Source organism: Symphalangus syndactylus, chromosome 2 (assembly GCF_028878055.3).
Source record: "Symphalangus syndactylus isolate Jambi chromosome 2, NHGRI_mSymSyn1-v2.1_pri, whole genome shotgun sequence".
In the NCBI taxonomy this organism is placed as follows: Eukaryota; Metazoa; Chordata; class Mammalia; order Primates; family Hylobatidae; genus Symphalangus; species Symphalangus syndactylus.
Genome location: NC_072424.2, coordinates 102,752,746 through 102,778,206, shown reverse-complemented (window position 1 = coordinate 102,778,206; position 25,461 = coordinate 102,752,746). Strand labels below are relative to the sequence as shown.

General features: G+C 40.6%; 1 protein-coding gene across 1 annotated transcript in view; it reads right to left on the bottom strand.

Moving 5' to 3' along the window:
- RNF217 (ring finger protein 217) overlaps positions 1 to 22,023 on the bottom strand; it is a 127,659-nt gene extending 105,636 nt beyond the window's left edge. Inside the window, exon 1 of the mRNA XM_063621115.1 lies at positions 21,033 to 22,023. Within this exon, the coding sequence (XP_063477185.1) occupies positions 21,033 to 21,914 (882 nt within the window). The 5' untranslated portion in view covers positions 21,915 to 22,023. The remainder of the gene's footprint in view (positions 1 to 21,032) is intronic.
- Positions 22,024 to 25,461: the final 3,438 nt, after the last annotated feature.

Below are 25,461 nucleotides of genomic sequence, written 5' to 3'. Positions count from 1 at the left end.
AATAAGTGATCTACAAAATGGCATTGATTATAAGTTATCATGCAAAATGTGTTACTGAAACAAAATTCAATGCAGGAATCCTTTTTTTTTTTTTGGAGGCTGGGGGTGGGGATTAGACTACAGGATTTTCCCATAAATGAGGTACAAATGACCACATTTTTGCTATAGAAAATATCCAAGTATCTGGAAAGTGAGATAAATATTGAAAAAGTATCTTGTATTACCTTATGAAATATCTTCTATTTTCAATAAAGTTGGTACTTTTGAGGAAAAATGCTAAACTGTCATGATCCAAAAATTAAATCCCATCACATTTACAGAAAAACTTCTTGCAAACATTGAATTTACTTTGAAGTGAGTTGATTCTTGACAGAAAGATTAATATGAGTGTGAAAGGAAAATAAATCTCAGGACCCCAAAAATCACTAAGCCAAGGGAAAAGTCAAGCTGGAAACTACATCAGGCAAATCTGCTTCCCCTTTTATTCCTAAATAAGATAGCTACAAAAATAAAAAAAGCTACATAGCTACATACCTCCCTCACAATTTGCCCACAAGGAAATTCCTTGTGGGCCTCGAGATCTTTTTTTTTTTTTTTTTGAGACAGAGTCTAGCTCTGTTGCCAGGCTGGAGTGCAGTGGCGCGATCTCGGTTCCCTGCAACCTCCGCCTCCCGGGTTCAAGCGATTTTTCTGCCTCAGCCCCCGGAACAGCTGGGCCTACAGGTGCCCATAACCACACCCGGCTAAATTTTTTTTTTTTTTTTTGTATTTTTAGTAGAGACAGGGTTTCACCATGTTCGTCAGGACGGTCTCTATCTCTTGACCTAGTGATCTGCCCGCCTGGGCCTCCCAAAGTGCTGGGATTACAGGTGTGAGTCACCACCCCCGACCAAGATCTTTACTCTATGTTAAACAGCTGTGTTGATTTTCACCCTGGCAATATATGATAGCGTATCTTCACAAGTCCAGGACAGAAAGTCATCCCTCTGCTCAACTGAGGCAAATGCATATCTGATTGCTTTCTCTGACTTGCTGTTTATGTAAAAAGGCAGATTCACTGAGCCAGACTAAATTGTACATTCAGTGAATGGCTGATCAAGGACTCAAAAGAATGTAATCTTTTGTCTCTTATCTACCTATGGCCTGGAAGTCACCGCCCCCCCTCCCCACCAAACCAGTGTTTGGTCACATACTGATTGATGTCTCATGTCTTCCTAAAATGTATAAAAGCAAGCTGTACCCTGACCACCTTGGACACATCTATTGTCAGGACCTCCTGGGGATATGCCACAGTGCATCCTTAACTTTCGCAAAATAAACTTTCTAAATTAATTGAAACCCGTCTTGGATATTTTGTGTTCACATGGGGAAAAATTCTAGTTATGTAATATCCAGTTAAATGAGATATTACAAATTTAATGAATGTTTTAAACATAAAATATAAAATCAATTTTTAATTACTTTAATTTTTATCAATTTTTTCACAAACATTATAAACAATATTCTTAAGCACCATATAATGTCTGTGACTGCTCACACCATCTAATTTGAAAATATTTTAAATTGAGTAAATTACTGCTCCTTAAATTACATCTATCCAGATATGCAGAGAAAACTGAGAAATCAGTAATTAAACAAACGTACAGAGTTTATGTTCTTCTAAAATACAGACAACATGCACATGGAACATATTCTATTTTAAAGATAAATACTTGAGGCTTTCTCATAAATTTTTTTAAAATCACATTGACATTTTACTACCTCCCACTGAAATACTACTGGTTTTATGATCAATATAGAGTGTAATTAGAGGGAAATTTCAGGACTCTATGAAATTAACAAATCAAAGCATGGAGGGAGGGGCAACTCAGTCATTCAGCATAAAATCAACAAAAAATCTTTGTTATTTTATCACTCTAACCAAAAACAAAGAAAAGGACAGGCACAATCAAAACAGCTATTGTATGGCTAAGCCATGACCCCAAGGCCTTTGCCATTAAAGGTAGAGGATGTGGAACTCACACCAGAAGGGAACACTGTTATATAAAAAAAGAATTAGAAGGAAGAGAGGAATATGTGTAATTAAATAGGAATTAACTGGGGAAGCAAATGAGTTATCCAAAACAATTCGACGAACTAAAAACAAGAACTAAATAGAATTACCAAAAAATTCCAATAACATTCCTTGGAACTGAAGGTTGGCCAGTAAGACCTTTGTTATTTCTGGGAAGGGAAGGGTGGTAGTTCCTATTTGTTTTAAAAAGTAATGAAGATAAACTGTTGAGCATCAAATTAACGAAAGACTAAAAAAAGCAAATTGCAAAATATTGAGAAGCAGATGATGGCTCAACTTTTTTGAAAAAACTGATTCTGACAATCAGTGAAATAATTATGGACATCTTCTCAAAAGATGTTTCCAAATTTTTTGGCCAGTGACTTTTTACATGTCTCTGAAACCAAATATTAAAAACAAACAAACAAAAAATCCCTCCAAGATGGGTAAAATATGAGAGAATCAAGTTGAACAGAGGCTAATCCTACGTTGCTTGAAAGATAAAAACTGCAGCTGATACACAGAGTTGTAAAACCTGGGATGTCTCAACAGAAAGGCTGCAAGGACGTTCTGCTACACTAAAGACAATGCACTTCCAACACTTTTTAAAGGCAAAGATCCAGTAAGTGATAGGACATGAGACAGAGCCATCTCCACCACTTGTACACTAGTGCAAACCACTGTCACCTCTGACTACTGCAATTGCCTCCTAACCCATTTCCCTGCTTCTACTCTTGCCAACTCAACCCTTAAACACAATTCATTCTCCATACAGAAGCTAGAATCTTCTTAAAGCACTAATTGTCATGTTACAGCTCAAGCAAACCATCCGAAGATTTACCATCATAGTTGAAATAAAGTATAATTTCCATGGAGAATCTATACTATCTGACCCTCATATTACCTTTGTAAGTCATCTCTTTCAGGTTCCCCTCTGCTCTCTGTGCTGCTGCAACCTCATTGCCTCCTTCAGTTCTTAAAACATGCCATGCCTATGCCAACCCCAGGCTTTGCACACTTGCTCAGGTCCCTCTGCCTTTGGTGCTCTGTGCTGTGCTGGTATCTTTGTTCTACTGACTCTTGCTGTCACCATTCCGCTCTCATCTCTCTACCTGCATTTGCCACACTGCCTTTCTGAACCCCTCTCCAGTCATGGTCACTTGCACACCTTCTCTATTTCCACATGCTTGCTCACTTAGAGAGCTGCCCACCACCCCTAACTCCTTTCTCCTACCCTCCCTGTGCAGCAACAACCATTTTTTAGACAATAGCCAAGTTCTAACTTTTTCTACTCCTACAAAGACAGCTTTCTCTTCCTAGAACACCTTAAGTCAACAATCAGCATCGCACAATTGATAATAACAGGAGACAGACAAATTTGTAGGCAGACAGGGTCAGGTCCCTGGTGAAACCTGACCTTCAAGCCAAGACAGTCTGAAGCCTGAAAACAAAACTGCCAGCTCTGAATAGTCAATGACCAGAATGAGAACTTCTATCACCATCTTACACTCTCTCTCTCTATTGGTTTCTTCTGGATGATACCTGTTAGCCAATCAAATGGTGCTTTTTCCAAAGACCACCCATGGACCAATCAGCATGCATTCCCCCATTCCAAGCCCATAAAAACCTTGGACTCAGCCACACAGGCAGAAAGGGGATCTGCTTTCAGGGTCCCCTCTCCGCTGACAGCTTTGCTTCTGTTGCTCAATAAAATTATTCTCTGCCTTACTCACTCTCTGGTGTCCAAGTATCTTATTCCTCTTGGTCACAGGACAACAGCCCAGACTTGCCAAGCTGTGGGCAGTGAGAACAAATGAGCTGTAACCCTCCCATTCACTGAGCTGCAGGCACCAGGAACGAATGATCTGTAACCCTCCCTTCTGCCCACTGAGCTGTGGGCGACGATAATAAAGGAGCTGTAGCACAGTCCCGCTTGTCAGACTATGGGAAAAAGAAAGCTGTAACACGTTCCCACTCACTGAGCTACGGGAGTGAAGAGCTGTAACATTTCTTCGGGACTCAGACCTTGGGACTCCACAAGCAAGAACTGTAACACCCCTTGGGGCTCCACAATAGATAGCATCTCTGAGTTATCAGGCACCACCACATTCCCCTCATCTAGTTGCTGGCACCCAAGGCGGAAGCCACTCACAGCATGTCTAGTTGATCCATGGGCTGAGCACAGAGCCACGGTGGGCACAGGATCTGGTCTGGGGCACAAGAGGAATGCAGCCTGCCAGGCTAAGCAGGTGGAGCAAGCCCAGAAGTCCCTGAGTGAGGCCCAGGCAGAGGCAGCAGTGGCCAAAGAGATTTCTGACTGGTGAATCAGCACAGAAGGAATCCTGTAACACAATTTATTCATATACATGGCCCAATATTTGCCTGGAGAGCTTTATTTTAACCTACTAAAGCTCTAAACTTCCTAAGAAGCTAGACCATGGACTACTCTATAGGGACACATTGTTTATTTTTATCATAATGATTAGCATGGTGCTAAGCAAATATTTTGTGTTCAGTATTTACTTTTTTAATGTTTTTATCATTTTATCTTTAACAGAATAAGAATATGCCAGCTCTCCTCCCTTTTGATTCTCTTAAACCAACTGTATACTAGAGAACAGATCTACCAAGGTTTGACCACAGTAAAAAGAAGGAAAGCCTTAGCCAGTGGAAGAAAAGATTTCTCTATGTAAAATCTCTGCAACTCACTAATAACCTGAACATGTGCTTCAATTTGTTTTTTCAGAAGAGGTGATGAGATTAACAGTAATTCCTCCATCTTGTCTCAGTCACAGTCTTATGACCAGAAGCAGAACTTTATGATATGACTGTGCACGGTTAAGGGTAATTTATGGCCACAGGTCAGCATGCTGTTAACGAGGCTGTGAGGAGACCACCTGCTTGATCTTGACCTCCTTACCACCCTAAGCAAACCAACAGAGCTCTGTCAAATCCATTTAGATTGTAATAAGCCAAAAGCATATTAGAACAGAGCAATCTAAATGCTCTCATGATTTTTTCAGCATCTTAATTTTAATACATGAATTAATGATATAAAACATTTTGCTGTCACCAGTAATTGTGAAAGCAATGTTTTAGAACTGGCTTCATTATTTTATAATCTTTGTTCAGCACTTAGTGATCCTAAGCTTCTAAGGTCCATGTTCGATTTATTTTAATACTTTGTTTTAACAACTATTATAACTGAAAAGACACTTCATACAGGCAAAGAGATGCACAAGTATGCACTGCTGCTTGTGCTTTCTAAATCATTATACTTACTTTGGTGTCTCATCTATCAATTATGCAAAGGTTGCGGCTGAAATTCAGCTAGTACATTTGTACTTTCCCTGATGTCAATCTTGCAACTAGTCAGAAAGTGTTAATGTTTTATATTATTTTTATCTTTTTATTTTTTTACTAGTATAATTTTTATTCATGTAAAGATAATAAAGTCAAGTTACAGTATGGATGTTTCATTTCCTTCTAGTTGCTTTATTATCTCTAAAATAAAAGGAGAGATTCTGTTCTCCTTTTGTAGGAAAAATTAAAACAGTTTCTTAAATCAAAAGTTATTTTTCTAAACTTACACTATCATACTCATTTCCTAGACTGCCATATTGGTTATGAAGGTTTTCACTGAATTTGAGCATCAACACATCTTTCAAAGTCAATTCTACATGTTCTACATATGTTTCTGTTAATAGTGATGGGACAACATTGTGTTTAGTGTAAAATTAATGAAATTCAAAATTTTCATCTTATTATTCAACATTGATATTTTAGTCATTGTATTTTTAAAGAGTAGAAAGAAAACTACTTGGAAGTGTGGTCAGAAAAATGATAATCCCTTTATAAAAATTTGAAACTTTTTTTTTTTTTTTTTTTTTTGAGATGGAGTCTCGCCCTTTCACCCAGGCCGGACTGCAGTGATGCTATCTTGGCTCACTGCAAGCTCCGCCTCCCGGGTTCACACCATTCTCCTGCCTCAGCCTCCTGAATAGCTGGGACTACAGGCACCCGCCACCGTGCCTGGCTAATTTTTTTTTTGTATTTTTAGTAGAGACAGGGTTTCACCATGTTAGCCAGGATGGTCTCTATCTCCTGACCTCGTGATCCACCCGCCTCGGCCTCCCAAAGTGCTGGGATTACAGGCGCGAGCTACCGTGCCCGGCCTGAAACTTTTTATTTTATTTTATTATTATTATGCTTTAAGTTTTAGGGTACATGTGCACAATGTGCACGTTTGTTACATATGTATACATGTGCCATGTTGGTGTGCTGCACTCATTAATTCGTCATTTAGCATTAGGTATATCTCCTAATGCTATCCCTCCCCCACCCCCCACCCCACAACAGGCCCCTGTGTCTGATGTTCCCCTTCCTGTGTCCATGTGTTCTCATTGTTCAATTCCCACCTATGAGTGAGAACATGCGGTGTTTGGTTTTTTGTCCTTGCGATAGTTTACTGACAATGATGATTTCCAGTTTCATCCATGTCCCTACAAAGGACATGAACTCATCATTTTTTATGGCTGCATAGTATTCCAAGGGCTAATACCCAGAATCTACAATGAACTCAAACAAATTTACAAGAAAAAAACAAACAACCCCATCAAAAAGTGGGCAAAGGACATGAACAGACACTTCTCAAAAGAAGACATTTATGCAGCTAAAAAACACATGAAAAAATGCTCATCATCACTGGCCATCAGAGAAATGCAAATCAAAACCACAATGAGATACCATCTCACACCAGTGAGAATGGCCATCCTTAAAAAGTCAAGAAACAACAGGTGCTGGAGAGGATGTGGAGAAATAAGAACACTTTTACACTGTTGGTGGGACTGTAAACTAGTTCAACCATTGTGGAAGTCAGTGTGGCGATTCCTCAGGGATCTAGAACTAGAAACACCATTTGACCCAGCCATCCCATTACTGGGTATATACCCAAAGGACTATAAATCATGCTGCTATTAAAGAGACATGCACACGTATGTTTATTGCGGCACTATTCACAATAGCAAAGACTTGGAACCAACCCAAATGTCCAACAACGATAGACTGGATTAAGAAAATGTGGCCCATATATTATTTTTAAAAAGGGCTAATAACTCTCTCTGAAGCTTTCATTTGGATGATTTTTAAGCTGGATGGAAAATTCTGATTCCAAGTTTTTAGTTTGTAGATATACTAGTGATTTTAAAGAGAAAAGCATGTATGAACAGTTTGTTTTCAAAAATCTTGAGAACAAACAAAAAAACGAGCAAAGTATCAGGAAAAAATTACTATCCTTTCAGGGTTTTCCTGCTCAGCATTCCTTCAAAGCTTTCCCTTCATCTCGAAGGAAAAGCCTCAATGATTCAAAAGGTGACATAATAAAAACTAAGAACAAAAGAAAGGTAAACCCAAGGGTTTTCTATTCTGGTTGATTTAAGCTACACCTGAGGCCAGATACATTGGCTCAGACCTGTAATCCCAGTACTTTGGGAGGCCCAGGCAGGTGGATCACCTGAGGCCAGGGGTTTGAAACCAGCCTGGTCAATATGGTGAAACCCTATCTCTACAAAAAGCACACACAAAAAATTAGCTGGGTGTGGTGGCACACACCTGTAGTCCCAGCTACTCAGGAGGCTGAGGCAAGAGAATCACTATGAAGAATCTAACTAAAAAAATAAATAAATAGGCCAAGCGTGGTGCCTCACACCTATAATTCCAGCACTTTGGGAGGCCGAGGCAGGTGGATCATGAGGTGAGGAGTTTGAGAGCAGCCTGGTCAACACAGTGAAACCCCGTCTCTACTAAAAATACAAAAAATTAGCTGGGCATGGTGGTGGGCAACTGTAATCCCAGCTACTCGGGAGGCTGAGGCAAGAGAATTGCTTGAACCCAGGAGGTAGAGGTTGCAGTGAGCCAAGATTACACCACTGCACTCCAGCCCAGGCGACAGTGTGAGGAAGGGAGGAAGGGAGGAAGGGAGAAAGGGAGGGAGGGAAGAAACTACACCTGTAATACATGAAATTAACTGGAAATGACTAGGCTTAGATATTTAAAAATTAAGATCAGCAAATATTCCCCTTGTGACACAAAAATAACCGTGAGAACTTGACAAACAGTATGTATACATATGTCTATGTATACATATATACACACATACACATATACCATATAAGTTTAACATAAAGCACCAACACTTGAAGACACATGGAATATACTTCTTTCTTTAATTTTAGGAGCCTATTGTTTTCAAAGTGTTTGTTTTAAAAAATATCTGGAGGAAGAAAAATGATAACATAGGAAAAATATTTTTAAAATTCTTGAGGTGGAAAAATGATAACAGCAAAAATAAAACACTGAAGTTAAGAGTAAAACTAGTTAAAAGTAGGACTAAATGAGAATTTTGGGATTGCACCTATTGTTTTCCACCAAGAGAGAATCGAAGTCACTTTTCCCACTTTGGTTATATATTCTTATGAAAAAACTGAACTGATTGCGGTGGCTCACACATGTAACCCCAGCACTTTGGGAGGCCCAGGTGGTTAGATCGCTCGAGCCCAGGAGTATAAGACCAGCCTGGGCAACATGGTAAAACTCTATCTCTACTAAAAACAAACAAAAAATAATTAGCCAGGCATGGTGGTGCACGCTTATAGTCCCAGCTATTCGAGAGGCTGAGGTGGGAGGATTGCTTAAGTCTGGGAATTAGAGGCTGCAGTGAACCATGATTGAGCCACTGCACTCCCGCCCAGGCAACAGAGTGAGACACTGTCTCAATGAATGAATGAATAATTCATTAATTAATTACTTTGAAAAAGATGGGCTACAATCTGGCCGTATCAGAGTCACTTGTGATTTCACCCAATAGCTCTACTTAGACGAACATAAATTAATAATACGCTAAACTCTAAACATTAGGAAAAATGGCTTACAAGCAATTGCTTCATTTTTCCTGCTGTTTTAAATTGTTAAGCAACCGGGGGAAAGCTGTGGTGATTAAACTTGCCACATACAACTCAGAGCTCATGAGTTTCATGAACACTGAGTATGGCCAATAATCATGTGAGTAAATAAAGCAAGAATCAATACCACAAAAAAGGAAGCAATTTGCCAGGTAGCCTATAATTAGCTTTTGAATCTTACAGTAGAGAATATTATTGAGGCAAATAGCTTAGAAAGATTTAAAAAGGGATTAGTCATTCACATGAATGAAAAAGCCCAGAATTTAGTTACCTGAGCCAGGGGGCAAAGGTGGAGTGGGGCAAACATAATAAAAGCAATATGCCTCTTCTGTTCCAGAGAATACAGATCTCTAACAGGAAGAAACTCGAGGACAACATCTATGCTTCTGGAAATATAAACAGCTATCTATTCAAGAAGATACAAATCACACAATAACATCACCCACACAAACTAGAATACCACAAACAAACTGTAGGCCAATTTCACAAAGATTGACTAGGATGATTAATTCTGCAGTGTCATTAGATACAACACTATTCCTATACAGAATATATCTAGACTACAAAAATAAATCTGTTACATGAACTCCTTTTATTAACAAAGATATTCCTAAGTTTTTCAAATATTTTAACTACAGCTGAAGCTGTAATTTTGATATACTCTAATGGAAAGGAAATTATGCTATACAGAATAATATTAAGTGTTGTTAATCAGAATTATTGGAAGCTGACCCTGACACCTTGACGTATTTCAGTTATAGTGGAACTACCTAAAATATTCAATTTTAAAAGATAATAGCTTTCACATAAGTTTTCTTTAAAACTAAGTGAATCTGTATTATTAAATTATTTAAAGATAAAGCACAAAAAACACACCACCAAAGTATTTACCAATAGAATGATATGAATTGGAAATATTTAATTAAATGATTGAAAAGACATAAAATTTTTTTTAATTAAAATTCAGGCTCAAAAGCTAATTCACCACATTCTTGATTTTTCTCTTAAGTAGTGGAGGTTTTAAAATATGACCCCAAATACTCTGACACTTGCCCAAAATAAGTTGAGGTCAATGTCCCTTCCCCTTGAATCTGGGCAGGCTTATGACTGCCTCACCAAAGTGATGCTGAGGGCCAAACTTAGGGCAGAAAATGTCATGCAGCTTCCACATCCCTTGGGATGCTGGCTCCAGGGGAGGCCAGCCTGCAAGTAAGAAGCCCTGAGGCTGCCATGTTATCAAGGCCATGTGTGGGCACTCGGTAGACAGCCACAGCTGAGCTCACTGACAACGGCAAGCATCAGCTGCCAGCCAAGTGAGTGACCTGACATCTGACTACAACTGAATGACAAACCCCGAAAGTGAACTGACTGGCTGAGGCCTTCCCAAATTTCTGACCCACAATGTCATCATCAACATAAAATCGTTCTTTTTTTTTTTAATGTATTTAGGTTCTGGAAGAATCTGTTAAACAGGAGCCAGGAACCAGAACAGGTATTGTAATCAAGGAAGACACACCTCAGTGATAGATGGGATGCTAGCATAAAGACTCAGGCCACAGTAGTTCACTGGATTGATGCAAAAGTCATTGCGGTTTCTGCCATGACTTTTGCACCAATCTAAATAAATGAATTGTGGAATAAGATGTCAAAAGTTCAGATTCAAATAGTTACCTTACTTTTTATAGCAAACATATTATAATTTATTTTCAATCATTCATTCAGGCGTTAACAAATATTTACTGAGCACCTATTCTCTTCTGGGCTCTGTGCTAGGTGCTAGTTATGAAAGTAGCTCAAAGAATAATGGGGGAGCATCAAGGTAATAAACATCAAATTATCACATACCATATAATTATAAAAAGAGGTAAATACAGTGGTGGCAGAGTAAAAAGGACTCTAAGAACCTTAACAGCAGAACTAACTCAGGCTGGTGATATAAGGAAGACTGAGTCAGTGAAGCAAAATTAACCATGAGAAGAACACTCCATGGGTGGAAGGAGGAGAGCTGGAGTGATAGAAGAAGGGACTGAAGAGGATGCAGAGGCCAAATCTTATCCACAGTGTTATGAGCTGGGATCTCTATGTGAAGCAATGAGGAGGTCTTACAGGTTTTTAAACAAGCAAATGAAATATTGAAATTTTCATTTAAAAATATCACTTTGCCTATCTATTCAAATAGTTTACATATTGACAATATTAGCTCCTACTGTATTAATTATTTGTGGAATAAATTTAAACATCCACTCTACTTATAGAGTATATATAACACACAAAGTGTTAGGAAATTAGTTAGTAAAAAACAGATTAATAATGTCTTTACATGCATCAAGCTTTGCAGTCTAATGGAAGCACAGAGCAGGAAATAGGCGATTTAAATACAGTGAAACAAGAATAATTGTATAGAAGATTCCTATATAGTTTGATAACCTTAAGTAAAGAGGGTTATCAAAGAATATAGGAAGGATGCTTAATCTAGATATAGGGGGTCAAGAAGATTCTCTCAGAAGAATGTCTAAGCTGAACTAGAAGAATGGGTGTGAATGGGGCAAAGAGAGTTAGGGCAGCAAGCAAAGAAAGAGGATTCCCCTAAGACAGAACTTCATGTCACTAAAGGCAAAGGCTCATAATTCAGAGTCATGGAGCATTGAAAGAAGGAAAAATTTAATATCTCTATAGGTGTAGTGGGACAGTTGAGAAAGAAAGCTCAGAGGGACACACAGGAGTCAGAATGCACAGGGACATGAGATACTGTTATAAAGTTTAAATTCTAATCTATTAGCAAGAAGCAGGTGTTGAAAGGCTAAGAAGGAGAGTGCCAAGACTGGTCCAGCATTTTATAAAGAACCCTCTGGCATATGTGTGGAGAGTAAGTTGGAGAGAGCCAAGACAGCATCACTGGGACCAAGTAGGAAGCTCTTGTAAGAATCCAGGAGAGAAATGGTAGAGGCCTGAGCGAGGGAAATGACAGCAGAAATAGAATCAGCAGAGAAGAATACAGATATATTTTAAAGATGAAGAATTGAAAGGACCTGGTGATTAATTAGATGTGGGAGATAAGGGAGAATAGCTCAATGATGACCCCCCAAGTTTCTGACCTGAGTACAACTAATGGAAACAGGGAATCTCAAAAAAGAAGCAAGGCTTTGAGCACGTGGCAAACAAGAAGAGGAAAGGGGGATTTAGTTTTGAGAAGTTAAGTTTAAGGTGGCTATGTATAGGACATCCACTACAATTGTTCAGGAGAGAGATGGCTATATGACACTGTTGACTGGGGATACAGATAAAGATTTGGGAATCAACAACAGGTAGGTGTTACTTGAAACCATAAGAGTGGGTAAGATGGCCCCACTAACAGTATACAAAGTGAGAAGAGAAGAGGTTTAGCTCAGGACCACACAGACACCAACATTAAGAGATGATAAAATACAAGAAAGTTCTGACAAAAGGAATGACCAGAAACTTCGGAAGAAAACAGGAGAGTATGTTGCCATTAAAACTTAACAGTAAATCGGCCGGGCGCCGTGGCTCACGCCTGTAATCTCAGTACTTCGGGAGGCTGAGGTGGGAGGATCACCAGGTTAAGAGATCAAGACCATCCTGGCCAACATGGTGAAACCCCGTCTCTACTAAAAATACAAAAATTAGCTGAGCATGTTGGCACGCACCTGTAGTCCCAACTACTCGGAAGGCTGAGGCAGGAGAATCCCTTGAACCCGGGAGGTGGAGATTTCAGTGAGCTGAGATCATGCCACTGCACTCCAGCCTGGTGACAGAGTGAGACTCCGTCTCAAAACAAACAAACAAACAAAACTTAACAGTAAATCAAATCAGATCATAGCTTTCCTAAGCCAAATTCCTCTTGATTTCCTTACATGTAGATGAGGCTGAGTTTAGCTGTAATCTCTAGATCTAAGTTTGAGCGGGAGCCTTTCGCTTCCTCAAAACGTGTAATTAAGTGTCTTCTCCTTCTTGGATTGGAAGACTTGTGCTTTTTGTACAATATATGTGTCAACTTAAAATAAAAATAAAAATATAAGTTTACCTTACAAACGAGATAATCAATTTAAAGAATGTAAAAAAGCCATAGGTTTTAGAGCCAAACATCTGAATTTCACTTCCACCTTTGCCATTCCCTTGCTTTGACAGTTTGGGCAAGTTATTTAATCTCTCTAACCTTGAGTTCCCTCATATAACATTCTACTACCTGCAGTACAAAAACAGAGTTGTTCCTGTTCTTTTGAACCTGCTCTAACCTGAAAACCATCCCATGGCTGCCAATGAAGACAGCACTGCTCACAGTTACCAATAAACTCCTTGTTGGGAAATCTGATGGTCAATTTCAAACCTCATCCTGCTGGAACTATCAGAAGCATTAGACACAGGTGATTATCCCTTTTAAAACACTATCTTTGGCTTCTGGGTAAGTACTCTGAGTACTCTTCTTGCCTAATTAGCCCACTCCCTTTTAGACTCTTTGCTTGTTCTTTCTGATGTCCCAGACTCCATATTTGTCAACACTGGTATGCTCAGACTCAATCTCCAATCCTTCTTCTCTAGCTACTGACACTCCACAGGTGACCTCATCCAGTCTAATAGCTTTAAATACCATCTATATGCCATCCACGTTCAAATTTATATCTTCTGCTCAGATCTCTCTTCTGAATGCCAGACATCAACTGCCTACTCAACATCCCTTCGTGAATGTCTAAATGGCACATCAAATTTCTCATTCTCCCTAAACCTAGTCCTCCTACACTATTCCTCATCTTATTAAACGGCAACCCCAGTTTTCTAATTGCTTGAGCTCAGAACCTGACTCATGCTTGACTCTTTTTCTCTCATCCCATGTGCAATCATTGGCATTCTGTCAGTTCTAACTTCACAATATATTCCAAATTCAACCAGTTCAAACTGCGTTCGCCTGTATCACTCTAGTCTGAACTGTATTGTCTCTCCTTTGATTTATTCCATAGTCTTCTAACTGATCTTTTTACTTCCACTCTTGACTCCTACAGTATATTTTCCACAAAGAGATGGAGTAATCTCTTTTAAAGGGAAAGGCATATCTGGTTTAGTCTTTTGCTCAGTATCTTCTTACAACATCTTACTTTAGGGAAATGAAGATACTTGATGGGCTTAATCCCTGCCCGACCAGCTTTCTCCACTCCTCCTGCTGTCTTCTTTTTAGCACTACCCACTTCATTCTCTATGCTTCAGCCACGCAGATCTCCTTGCAATTCCTGGAAACTCACACGTATGCTCCTACCTTTGGAACTTTACACCTTATTATTCTATTAGATATCCTCATGGTTTGTTCCTTCATTGGCATCACGAAGATCTCTTCTCAAAAATCCCTTCGTAAAACATATCCTCCCTGACAACTCCCCCTCAAAACTATAGAGTTATCAAGGAAAATCCCTCCCCAGTATCACTCTTCCCTTATTTCTCCTTCTCCATAGCCCTTATTATCTCCTAATATGCTAAATAACTTACTTATCTCATTTTCCATTTCCACAGCGTAGCATATAATTCCATGAAGTCAGGAGCTTTAAATGTTTTAGTTTCTTGTATCCCCAGAGCCTAAAACAGTGCCTTGTTATGTAATAAGTATTTAATACGTAAGTGAATTAGAATTAAATAAAAATACGTGTAAGAATGTTTACAAGATAGATGTTCAAGAAATGGTTTTTCTTACTATTTGTAAAAACTTGCAAATTCAAGTGCAATTATCCCAAAATTGGTGGGGCAAATAGTAGTGATAAGGTTGATAGAGAACATTATAAACTAGGAGTCATTCTCCCATACACATTGAATTTTTAAAGCAAAAATTCAATTTGGGAAGGTTCATTTTGTTTATAATGTAAAACCCTTCTGACAAACTGAATTTGAAAAAAATAAACATTTTTAAGTATGTCATGAATGATCCAAAACAAACTGAGCAAAATTGTGTTTTCTTTTATATAAAGGCAGAAAATATTTTGAAATGAACAAAATACGTATATCTTTATATTTACTAATATATTTCCAGCAATCAAACATAGCTGAGAAATATTTATATTAAGAAATGAGTAACAGATTTATAGCTTTGGATTAAACATAACAGAAGGAATAGTAAATGAGATTAATAAAAAGTTAGCTGGTGTCCCAGAACTGGCTTAATAAAAATCTCCCAGAGAGAAAGCAGATCCATAGCTGTCTAGTAACTTTTTTTAAAAAAAGCTTATTTATGCCATCAGATAAAGCTGGGGAAAATACTGCCAACAAGGCTAAAAGATGGTTCCTTTAGGGCATTTAATACATTATTTATGGAGTATCTCATGGTGCTTGCCATACAGGTACCCCAATAAATGTTTGTTAAATGCACAAATAGTACACTGATAAATGAATAATTATAAGAAATTACCGCTCAGGTATGCCTACTTTGTCCATCACAAACCCTTAATAAAAAGCTGAGAGTTTAAATTCTAATTATCTCTTTTTTATGTCTTCTGTATCAGGAGTTAAGGAAGAGCCTTCAGGTATAAAAGCTGAGCTCTGCTCTAGGAGGGAAAAATCACACTCTAAAGGTATCAGCTCACGCCTTAGGTCAGTAGTACTTGCAATGTTATTTGAGATATTTTAGGCAGTGGAACGCAATGCAAGGTTTCTCTGTGTAGCCTCATCTCCAGACAGCTGGAAGAGAAAGGAAATACCCATGCAGCATGCCTCGGAAAAAGTCCTGCTGGCCCCAGGGCTTAGCACTTGACAGAGGATTCCTCTAGAGAAATCAAATGCCGATTAAAATCAGATTTCAAAAAGTAAAAGAACAAGGAAAAGAAAAAAGAAAAATTATTAAAGAGAAATGATGTAGAGAGTGGAGGAAAATAATGGAATAAGGCATAAAAGCAAATGTTACTGCACCCCCCCACACACACACATTTTGCACACAGAAGGATAAGTTTAAATATGCCTTAATTCCCACTTTTCAAATTTTTAGAGTGACCTCAAAACAGATTTCAGTCTCATATTATTCTTCACATTTTCAGGACTACCAAAATCACGCCAGGCATGACAGGTTCTATAAATTCACCTGTGTGAAGACAACTGCATTCAAACTCAACACTGAACACAATGGTTTCCAAAAATATGCAGGGTGCTTTAAGGTTTAAAAGAAATGAATTTATGGGGCCAGGCACGGTGGCTCATGCCTGTAATCCCCCAGCACTTTGGGAGTGCGAGGCAGGTGGATCATCTGAGGTCAGGAGTTCGAGACCAGCCTGGCCAACACGGTGAAACCCCGTCTCTACTAAAAATACAAAAAATTAGCTGGGTTTGATGGCATGCACCTGTAATCCCAGCTACTCGGGAGGCTGAAGCAGGAGAATCACTTGAACCTGGGAGGCAAAGGTTGCAGTGAGCCGAGATCGAGCCATTGCACTCCAGCCTGGGCGACAAGAGTGACACTCTCTCAAAGAAAAAAAAAAAATTATGTTACGTTACACTTTTACCCATGAAGATTTGGACGACTCATAATTTAATAATAGGACATATAAGCTTTCACCTCTGGGTCACTGATTCTAGGGTGACTACAGTAGACAGTCATCTAGCAGCTGTTTTGTTCACAATCTGTAGAAGAAATGTGTTGCTTGTATCTATTAATACTCATTGGACAGGTGTATACATTCCAAGTTATATGCATCTGCCAATCTCTAGCACTTTTAGGCAGAGTGGTGGAATCCACAACAGCTGTCACCTTCAGCAAGCCCCTTTGGCATCCTCATTTCTCTTCCTTTATTCATCTAAAGTACTAAATATTAGTATTTCATATTTATGGCAGATTTTGCTGTCTAAACCAAATCATGAAAGAAAAATATTGGTGGAAGATTTCTGAAATGAACATAGTATCATTCTATGAAACAAAGAAGGCAACAGATAGTATTTCCTCCTAGGAAAATGTGGTAAAGGCCAAGTCAGCTGAGAAGGCCAATACTTAGGAGGGTTAAGGGACCTGCAGGATATTGCAGACATTCCTGGGACTACGTACTTTAGCCATATTCACACATGCATACACAGGTCACTGGGAAATGTACTTCTGAAATGAATGTTCCAGATTTATGTACATGAGCAATATAATATGAATAATATAACTATTTCTGCCCTGGAGCTCTAGAGCCTCTAAATCAACATCTACTGTAGTGCTAAAGATTTATAATCTATCAGTTCACCCCTTCACCATGGCAATCAGAAACTGGATGGCAGCTACTGCACTGTAAAGTTATTCCACCGAGAAGGGCTCCCTAGCCACAGTCATGGCAATAACTGGAGAAGAACTATGTTTTGAAAAACAAAACTATAATTTTATACACAGCATAGAGGTATTTAAGTCACCATCTAATTTGCTATGTCTATATTGAAATATTGACGACACCTACCAATTGGCCTTTGTCACAGATTAGTCCATGGCACTGCTGAAAACATACTGTCTAAAAATCCATATTCCTATTTTCCAAGTTCACATCTTCTTTCAAAGAACTCTGCATCTCCTTTTACAAAAATATTCAGTTAACCAGGCAACAGTCCAACTCACATTTAATATGCATTTTAATGTTGGCATAAAATGTTTAATAGGGACTCTTTTATTTTCTTAAATGATGTTAAATAATGCATTATGTGGCACAAACTAAAAGAAATGGTGGAAAAAAGTCACTAATAACTCTTTATCTCAATACATCATTTTTTTCAAAAGGTCTTAAGAACCCTGAAAGTTTAGGCTTGACACATTTTCTTCTGTCAAACCTAAGAGACCTTTTAAGATGAGAAAGAAAGCACTCACTATGCCCTTTTGATGTGGTTCAGTAGGGCAACAAAATAACCATGCAGTTTGATTTTGTTTTGCTTTGGAACTGGTGGGTTATTACAGATTGTCTGCAATTACATTTCATTGATGAGGAAATTAAGGCATAGAGAGGTTAAGTGACAGAGAAACACAACCTTTGAGTAGAAGGGACCATAGAATTGACACAGATCAAAAATATTACAACCACAATCCTGTATTTTTACCCAACTGAAAAAGGCTATTTTATGTATAAGCTAAAAGTTTATCTAAGCTCTTTAATTCTAAGTTTAATAACAAACTTAGCAAACCTGTTACTTTTGTCCGCTTTAAGCCTTTGTCTTTTGTCTTAAGTATCAAGAAGCTCAGAATAGAATTTAGTGCCAATGCAGAACACCACTTCCTAGCCTTGGTTTCTGGGGCAATCTCATAACAACAGTCTCTCAGAGGCTTTTAAATAATCTCAACTATTTTAGCCAACTTACTGTTTATGTAACGTACCGTTTTAAGTCTCTGTTTGCATTTTCAGTTAGAGACTGTACACACTTTCAGTCTAGACCCAAGCATGAGTTAGCCACAAAACATAGAGGAATCACATGGTATGGAGCCCTGTTCAGTTTGCCTCAGCCAATGTTATTAAAAACACTAAATTTTTGTTTAATTTTCATAAATTCAGTAGGTTTTGGTTGCCCATCTGTTATATACCAGACAACGCTGTAGATGCTAAAGATACAGACATGTACAAATCATGTGAAAACTTCTGTCTTGACTTAATTACTTAAATGTAAGACAGTATGTTAGTGCTATGGAGAAAATAAAAAGCAAGAAAAAAGAGAGAAAGTGTGGGGTGAGGCTCAGTTTTTAAAAGGGTGGTCAGTGAAAGTCACAGGGGATGACATTTGAATATAGCCCTGAAAAGGAGTGCAGTGAGCAGATAAGAGGGCCATGGAGGGAACCTTCCTGGAACAGGTAAAACCAAGTACAAAAGCCCTGAGGTGAAAGCATGCCCGGTATCTATGACTCATCTTTTTGTTGCTGTTTATTATTTTAAATAATGTATATTCTTCTTTTTTTTTTTTTTTTTTGAAACAGAGTCTCACTGTGTCACCCAGGCTGGAGTGCAATGGTGTGATCTTGGCTCACTGCAACCTCCGCTTCCCAGGTTCAACTGATTCTCCTGCCTCAGGCTTCCGAGTAGCAGGGATTACAGGCATGCACCATCACGCCCAGCTAATTTTGGATTTTTAGTAGAGACGGGGTTTCACCATGTTGGTCAGGCTGGTCTTGAACTCCCGATCTCAGGTGATCCGCCCACCGCAGCCCTCCCAAAGTGCTGGGATTACAGGCGTGAGCCACCACACCCAGCCAATAATGTACATTATTCTTTATTGAAAGTCCCTGCAAATACTTTGGAAGAAGGTCAGGAACATACATACAACCAGAAATGCTGCAGACAAGCTTCAGATACTGTGTCACTGCAGAGGAGTTTTTAGTGGTTGTACCGTACACTGCAATGACCACTTGACTATGTCCCTCTGTCTCCCTACTACCATTACTAAAACTTCCTAAAACTAACTTATGAGGTTTAATAAAGAAAAAGAAAACTGCTTTGGGGAAAGGGCCCACCATAAGGAAATCAAACTGCTAGGTAAAGTACCCCAAGCCACAATGACTACCTCCCTTGAATTTCTGGTATGTGTATCCAGCATTTAACAGGAAGTGCTATCTGGAATTGTTACTCTATTGACATCTCATCCCATGCTACCTTGTATTGTTCTTTTGTACACATCTGCTCTCACAGTGACTTCCCTGGAGCCCGGCTTATATTTTGGAAATGTCTAAATCCCATCACAGGGCAGTGAAATCTGTTTGAGGATGATGATACAGAAATTACCACAACCAGCAGCAGACATTCCTCCTGTTTTAAGAATCTCTGTAGATAAAGCACGAAACAACAGTCTCTCAGAGGCTTTTAAATAATCTCAACTATTTTAGCCAACTTACTGTTTATGTAACGTATCGTTTTAAGTCTCTGTTTGCATTTTCAGTTAGGGACTGTACACACTTTCAGTCTAGACCCAAGCATGAGTTAGCCACAAAACATAGAAGAATCACATGGTATGGAGCCCTGTTCAGTTTGCCTCAGCCAATGTTATTAAAAACACTATGATATGCAAGGGACTCAACATGAAGCTACCACGTATGGGACTCTAAGACATTGTCCAGACAGTCTAACAAGACAAGCAGACACGAAAGAAACAACTTCAGTGCATGTAAGATAATATAAGATACTGTGAAAGTATATAAGCAGTGACTTGGAGGGTGAGGCAACGCTTCACAGAAGAGTTGGCACCTGAACACACAGGGTTTTGAAAGATGAATAGGCCTAGGACAATTGGACACAGGATCAAAGGGCATCCAGGATTGTGCAAAACACTGGCAGAAACATCACAGATTGAGAACTGCTGGAAGAACGCATTCACCGTCAGTGAAGGAAAGCTGGTCTGGTGCACTCTCAAGCTTTCCAAGAAAAAAACCAAGCTTTCAAATAAAAGCAGAAGAAGAAAGTTTCACCAGTGCTTGTTTTGAGAAACCTCTTAGCCTCTCTTTGCTTTGTTTTGCTCTTTCTGTTTTGCCTCCCTCTTAAAGAGTGCTGGCTTAAAACCTCAGTGAAAAAAAAAGTACTTCAACTTTACTGTGGAAAAAGGAAACTGAAAAGTAGGCAAAGGCCAAGGGATACATTTTTTTAAACATTCACTCTTTCCTGGAATATATAAATGAAGCAAAATTACAAATTCATGTATTATGGGTCTGAAATACTTATTTCAATTCTTTTCTCCACCAGCTCCATAAATATTTATTCTATGCCCACTGCTTGTTAGTTTCTGGGATACCAGGCCGATGAGGCAGTCTCTTGCTCTCCTCCTTTGAGGAGGAGAAGAAATAAGAGGAGGGCAACAACTTGTATCTTGTGCCTTCTACACCTGCCAACCATAGCCTGAAGTTCACAGCAAAGTTACATTCCAGTTAAGTAAACCAGTGAGGTCAAAATACACTTAAATAACAACTGAGACGTGAGAAACTAACAGAGATCCTCAGTAAGTGTGTCGGTCACCTCTTCGCGCGAGCAGGGAGTTCAGATCGACAGCAGGACCACCTCGCCAGTGATTTGGAATGATAAATGGGGAAGAGAAGGGGGTGAAGTTACCTGGGCGCTCAGGTAGACTTTGAGGCACTCCTCGCACACGGCCTTCTTGCAGCAAGGCAGGGGCTTGATGGGCTTGTCTTCCAGGCACACCCGGCACATCAGCACCATGAGGGGCGCATAGGGATCCCCTACACCGCTCAGGCCAGAGTAGGGTGGAGCTCCCAACAGGCTGGGCATGGAGAACGGCTCGGGCGCCAGGTAGAACTCCAGCTCGATGCTGCCGCCGTCGGGGGAGAGGGAATCCGTTGGGAGGGACAGTCGGGGGCTAGGGAAGGAAGAGCGGGTGCTGGGAGGGTTCAGCACTGGCGGAGTCCCAGGTGGCGACACGGGCGGCGAGAGCTGCTCCGAGGCGGGGGCCTCGGGCAGGTCGCTCTCCACGCAGTACACGGAGCAAAAGACTTGTCTCTTGGCGAGGGGCGGGCGCCGCTGACCCAGCACGTCCAGGACCAGTCCGTCGGCGGCCCCCGCGCGGGTCCTGGGCTCCAGCTCTTCGCCGGGGGGCGCCTCCTGCTGTTCATCCCCTCCCTCTTTTCGATCCCCAGCTTCCTCCTCTTCCTCCTCCAGCTCCAACTGCAGTTGCAAGGTCTGGGGATTGAGAGGCCCGGTGAGTGCCACTCCCGCAAGCTGCGCCGGTGCTCGGCTCTTACTCCAGCCCGGGGCCCCCAGGCTCCTCGCGGGCTCCGGGGCGCTGGTGTCCACGCAGCCCCAGTCGCTTCCGCAGCCACCGCCGCTCGGCTCCGCGGAGGCGGCGCGCAGCGGGGGCGCCCGGGCGCTGTCCTCCTGAGGCCTCGAGGGCTCAGGGTGGCCCGCAGTGCCACTGGCCAGGGTCTGCGACTCCTGGGGCCCGCCGCCGCCGCTCACCGTGCTCTGCTCCTCGCCCATCGCCGCCCGCGGCCCGCGCCGCCGCTGCCCATCCAGCCGCCGGGACCCCCACCCGGCGCCGGCGGGCAGCGGGGGCAGTGTCTAGGCTCCACGCGCGGCTCCGCTTCTGCTTCCGGGTCCTTCCTCCTGGGCTGGGACGCCCCAAGTCCCCTCCGGGGAGCCCGTGCTCCGGGGCTGCGGCGCGTGGGGAGCCTGGCCCGGCCCGCCGCTCCTCCTCGTACTCCGGCGCGGCGGGGCACTGCTTCGGGGGCGCAGAGGGCCGCTCGCTCTGGGCTCGGGCGCGCCCGCCCCACATGCAGCTCGGGGCGGCGCCGTAGCCCCAGCGAGCCCCAGGCGGGACAGAGGGGTCTGGGAGGAGACGGCCGTCAGTCCCGCGCCATCACCGGTCCCGGCTGCCGGACGCGCGGCCGGAGGGCGGTGGTCAAACGGTCGAGGGGCCTGTGGCGCCGCCGCGGCGCGCACCAGGAGGTGCAGCCGGAGCGCTGGCCAGCCGCAGGGCCCCTGGGGGAGAGGCCGGAGCCGGCGACCTCCCTCTCCCCGCGCTTCACCTAGAGCCCTCCTCGCCGCCCCTCACCCCACCCCTTTGGCGCACACCTCCCCACACGTACACACGCGCGCAGGCACCCGCGCACACACACACGCACACCCTGAGTGGGTGTGATCTAAGAGCTGAGATGCGCTTTCTCGCCCGGAGTTTACACTCAGCCTCAACAAAACCCTCAGAGCAGGCAGGCTCCCCTTTGGTCTCCGCATTCAGTAGAACTTCCTACAAAACTACACTCAGCTCTGGAATTAGAAAACGATGGCTATTTAAGATGTCGAGTTCAGAGAAATAATGCTAAGGATTATGAATTCTAAATACTGTATATTACAACTCTGTTTTTCTGCCTAGTGGAGTAGGAAGAATCTTTGAAACCCATAAATAATCGAAAAAGCACTTTCGATCTACTCCTCCAACTGGAATCCTTACAAGAGTTGATAACTAATTTAAGATTTGTCTCTTTTTCTTCGCCTACAGTGTTCTCTTAGAAGTTTTTTTTTTTTTTAACCCTTTTCAGCATTCCAAAATGGATAGCACAAGGTGGAAAAATGTCCTGGCCTAATTAATAAACTGGATCATTAGTGGAAATCATGGGCAGTTTCATTAGCATAACCATATTTATCCTCAAAACTGTTTCCAAAACAACAATTATATGTGAGCCAGGACTTAATTATGTGTTGATCTATCTTTATTTTACAGGAAGTATTACTCACCCAGACACTGGTGTGTTTTAGTTCCCTAAAGCCAGTGAAAACATTTTTGGGAAGCCAGCCCTTGTTTTTTTCTCCTGAGAGGGAATTCAATTTACACATTCATGTGATAGCAAGGAACTGTAAAGTGTGTAGAATTTCATTTTTTAATCTCGAAGTTGTTATTGGGTTGTTCTAAAATATTTTCCAAATCAGATGCAAATGATACAAAGGTGACTAGCGATGCAAACTAAGAAAGCAGTGTAATGCCAAAGAACATTTCCATCATATATGTGTGTCTGAGGCTCAGTTGCAAGCAAAGGTATGAATTCGATGTCTAAATACCATGTCATCTATCGGTCTGACCCAATAATGGAAAATTCTTATTTTGAAGATTAAATGCTATTCGAGGATTCTTTTCTTTTTTATCTCAGCTAAGTGATTTCCTGGTAACTGCTGTTTTCTCCAAATGATACTTTAAGTGCTTATTGTTTTAAAGACAGAGACAAGAAACCTACTTATGTGTGCCTTTTGAGTGTGCCATCTGATGACCAAGCCACTATTCTTTCCAGAGATATAAAAGTAATCTGCGTTTTCCAGGTGACAACAGGCTAAGACCAGAATAACAATAATGGATGCTAAAAAGTATATTCCCACAGCGTCTATTGGAATAAAACCTCTTAAAGTCCTCTTATAGTTTTGGGAAGCCCTCCTCACACACATTTTTCACTCATATTCTGAGAACTTGTTCTTCCAGTGTTTACCATTTTATGCCTTATCCCTTAGGTTCCAGCTTACTGGAAGTGGCTGTCCTCTACACCAAACCCATTAGAAGTCCCTGCTGGCCGCCCATATCTCTACTGCTTAAAACTGCAGCCCTTTATTTTGCCATGACTTCTTCCCTACAGAATTCATCTGGCCTTTGTGAAAATAGAATATGTGGTTCCCTATTTCCACCCTCCACATTGGCCCAAACTTGCCTGAATCCTTGACCCACCACCCCTGGCATTCAATCTAGCGCTCATGGGACTCCAGCAGCATGGAAATGAATTGAATTGGAAAGTTAACATGGTGGTTCCACCATGAATTTTCTCTGAAGTGCATGAAGCACCAGTAATGATTGCGTCGATGGGATTAATTTTTAAAGAAGGATTGGTTGAAAATATTTTATTAACCAATATTTAATATTTTAGCAAAAATTCCATTTATCTGCCACAAGCTTAATATTCTCAAAACTCAAACCATCTGCTCCACCTCAGGTTGTAAACAACTGTTGATACAACGTAAGTACTATCACTAATATTCCGCTCCTACTAATGTAAAGCTTCAAAATGTCCTAATCTGCAGTAAACTGTGTACCTTCCCTAAAATCCAGACTTCAATATCAGAAAACTATGTCAGTTTTAGAATGCTGTTTTTTCTATTATTGCCTTTCTTATCCTGGCATTAAAGCATGACTTGTTTTTGGCTCCCTTGAATTTTTTTTTATCATTTTTATTAATGCATAATATTTGCACATATTTGTGGGATATATGTGATATTTTGATACATGCATACAATGTGTAATGATCAAATAAAGGTACACAGGATATTCATCACCTCGAACAGTTATCATTTCTTTGTGCTGGAAACATTTCAAATATTCTCTTCTAGCTATTTTGAAATATACAATATATAGCTATAGTCAGCCTGCTGTGCTATTGAACACTAGAACTTAGTCCTTCTATCTAACTATATGTTTGTATACATATAACCAACTTCTCTTCATCTGCCCCTATGTTTCCAGCCTCTGGGAACTATCATTATCCTCTCTACTTTCATGAGATCAACTTTTTAAACTCCCATATATCAAGAACATGTGATATTTGTCTTTCTGTGCCTGCCTTATTTCACTTAACATAATGATCTCTAGTGCCATCCATGTTGCTATAAATGACAAAATTTCATTTTTTATGGCTAAATAGTATTTTATTGAATATACATACCATATTTTCTTTATCCATTCATCTGTTGATAGACACTTAGGTTGATTCCATATCAACCTATTGTGAATAGTGCTATAATAAATATAGGGGTACAGATGTCACTTTTATTTACTGATTTCCTTTCCTGCTACTGGATAAATACCCAGTAATGAGATTGCTGGATCATATGATAGTTATATTTTTAATTTTTTAAGAAACTTCCATACTATTTTCTATAATGACTATACATATTTATGTTCCCATCAATAGTGTATAAAATTTCCCTCTTCTATGCATCCCGGCCACCATTTGTTATTTTTTGTCTTTTTGATAATAGTCATTCTAACTGTGGT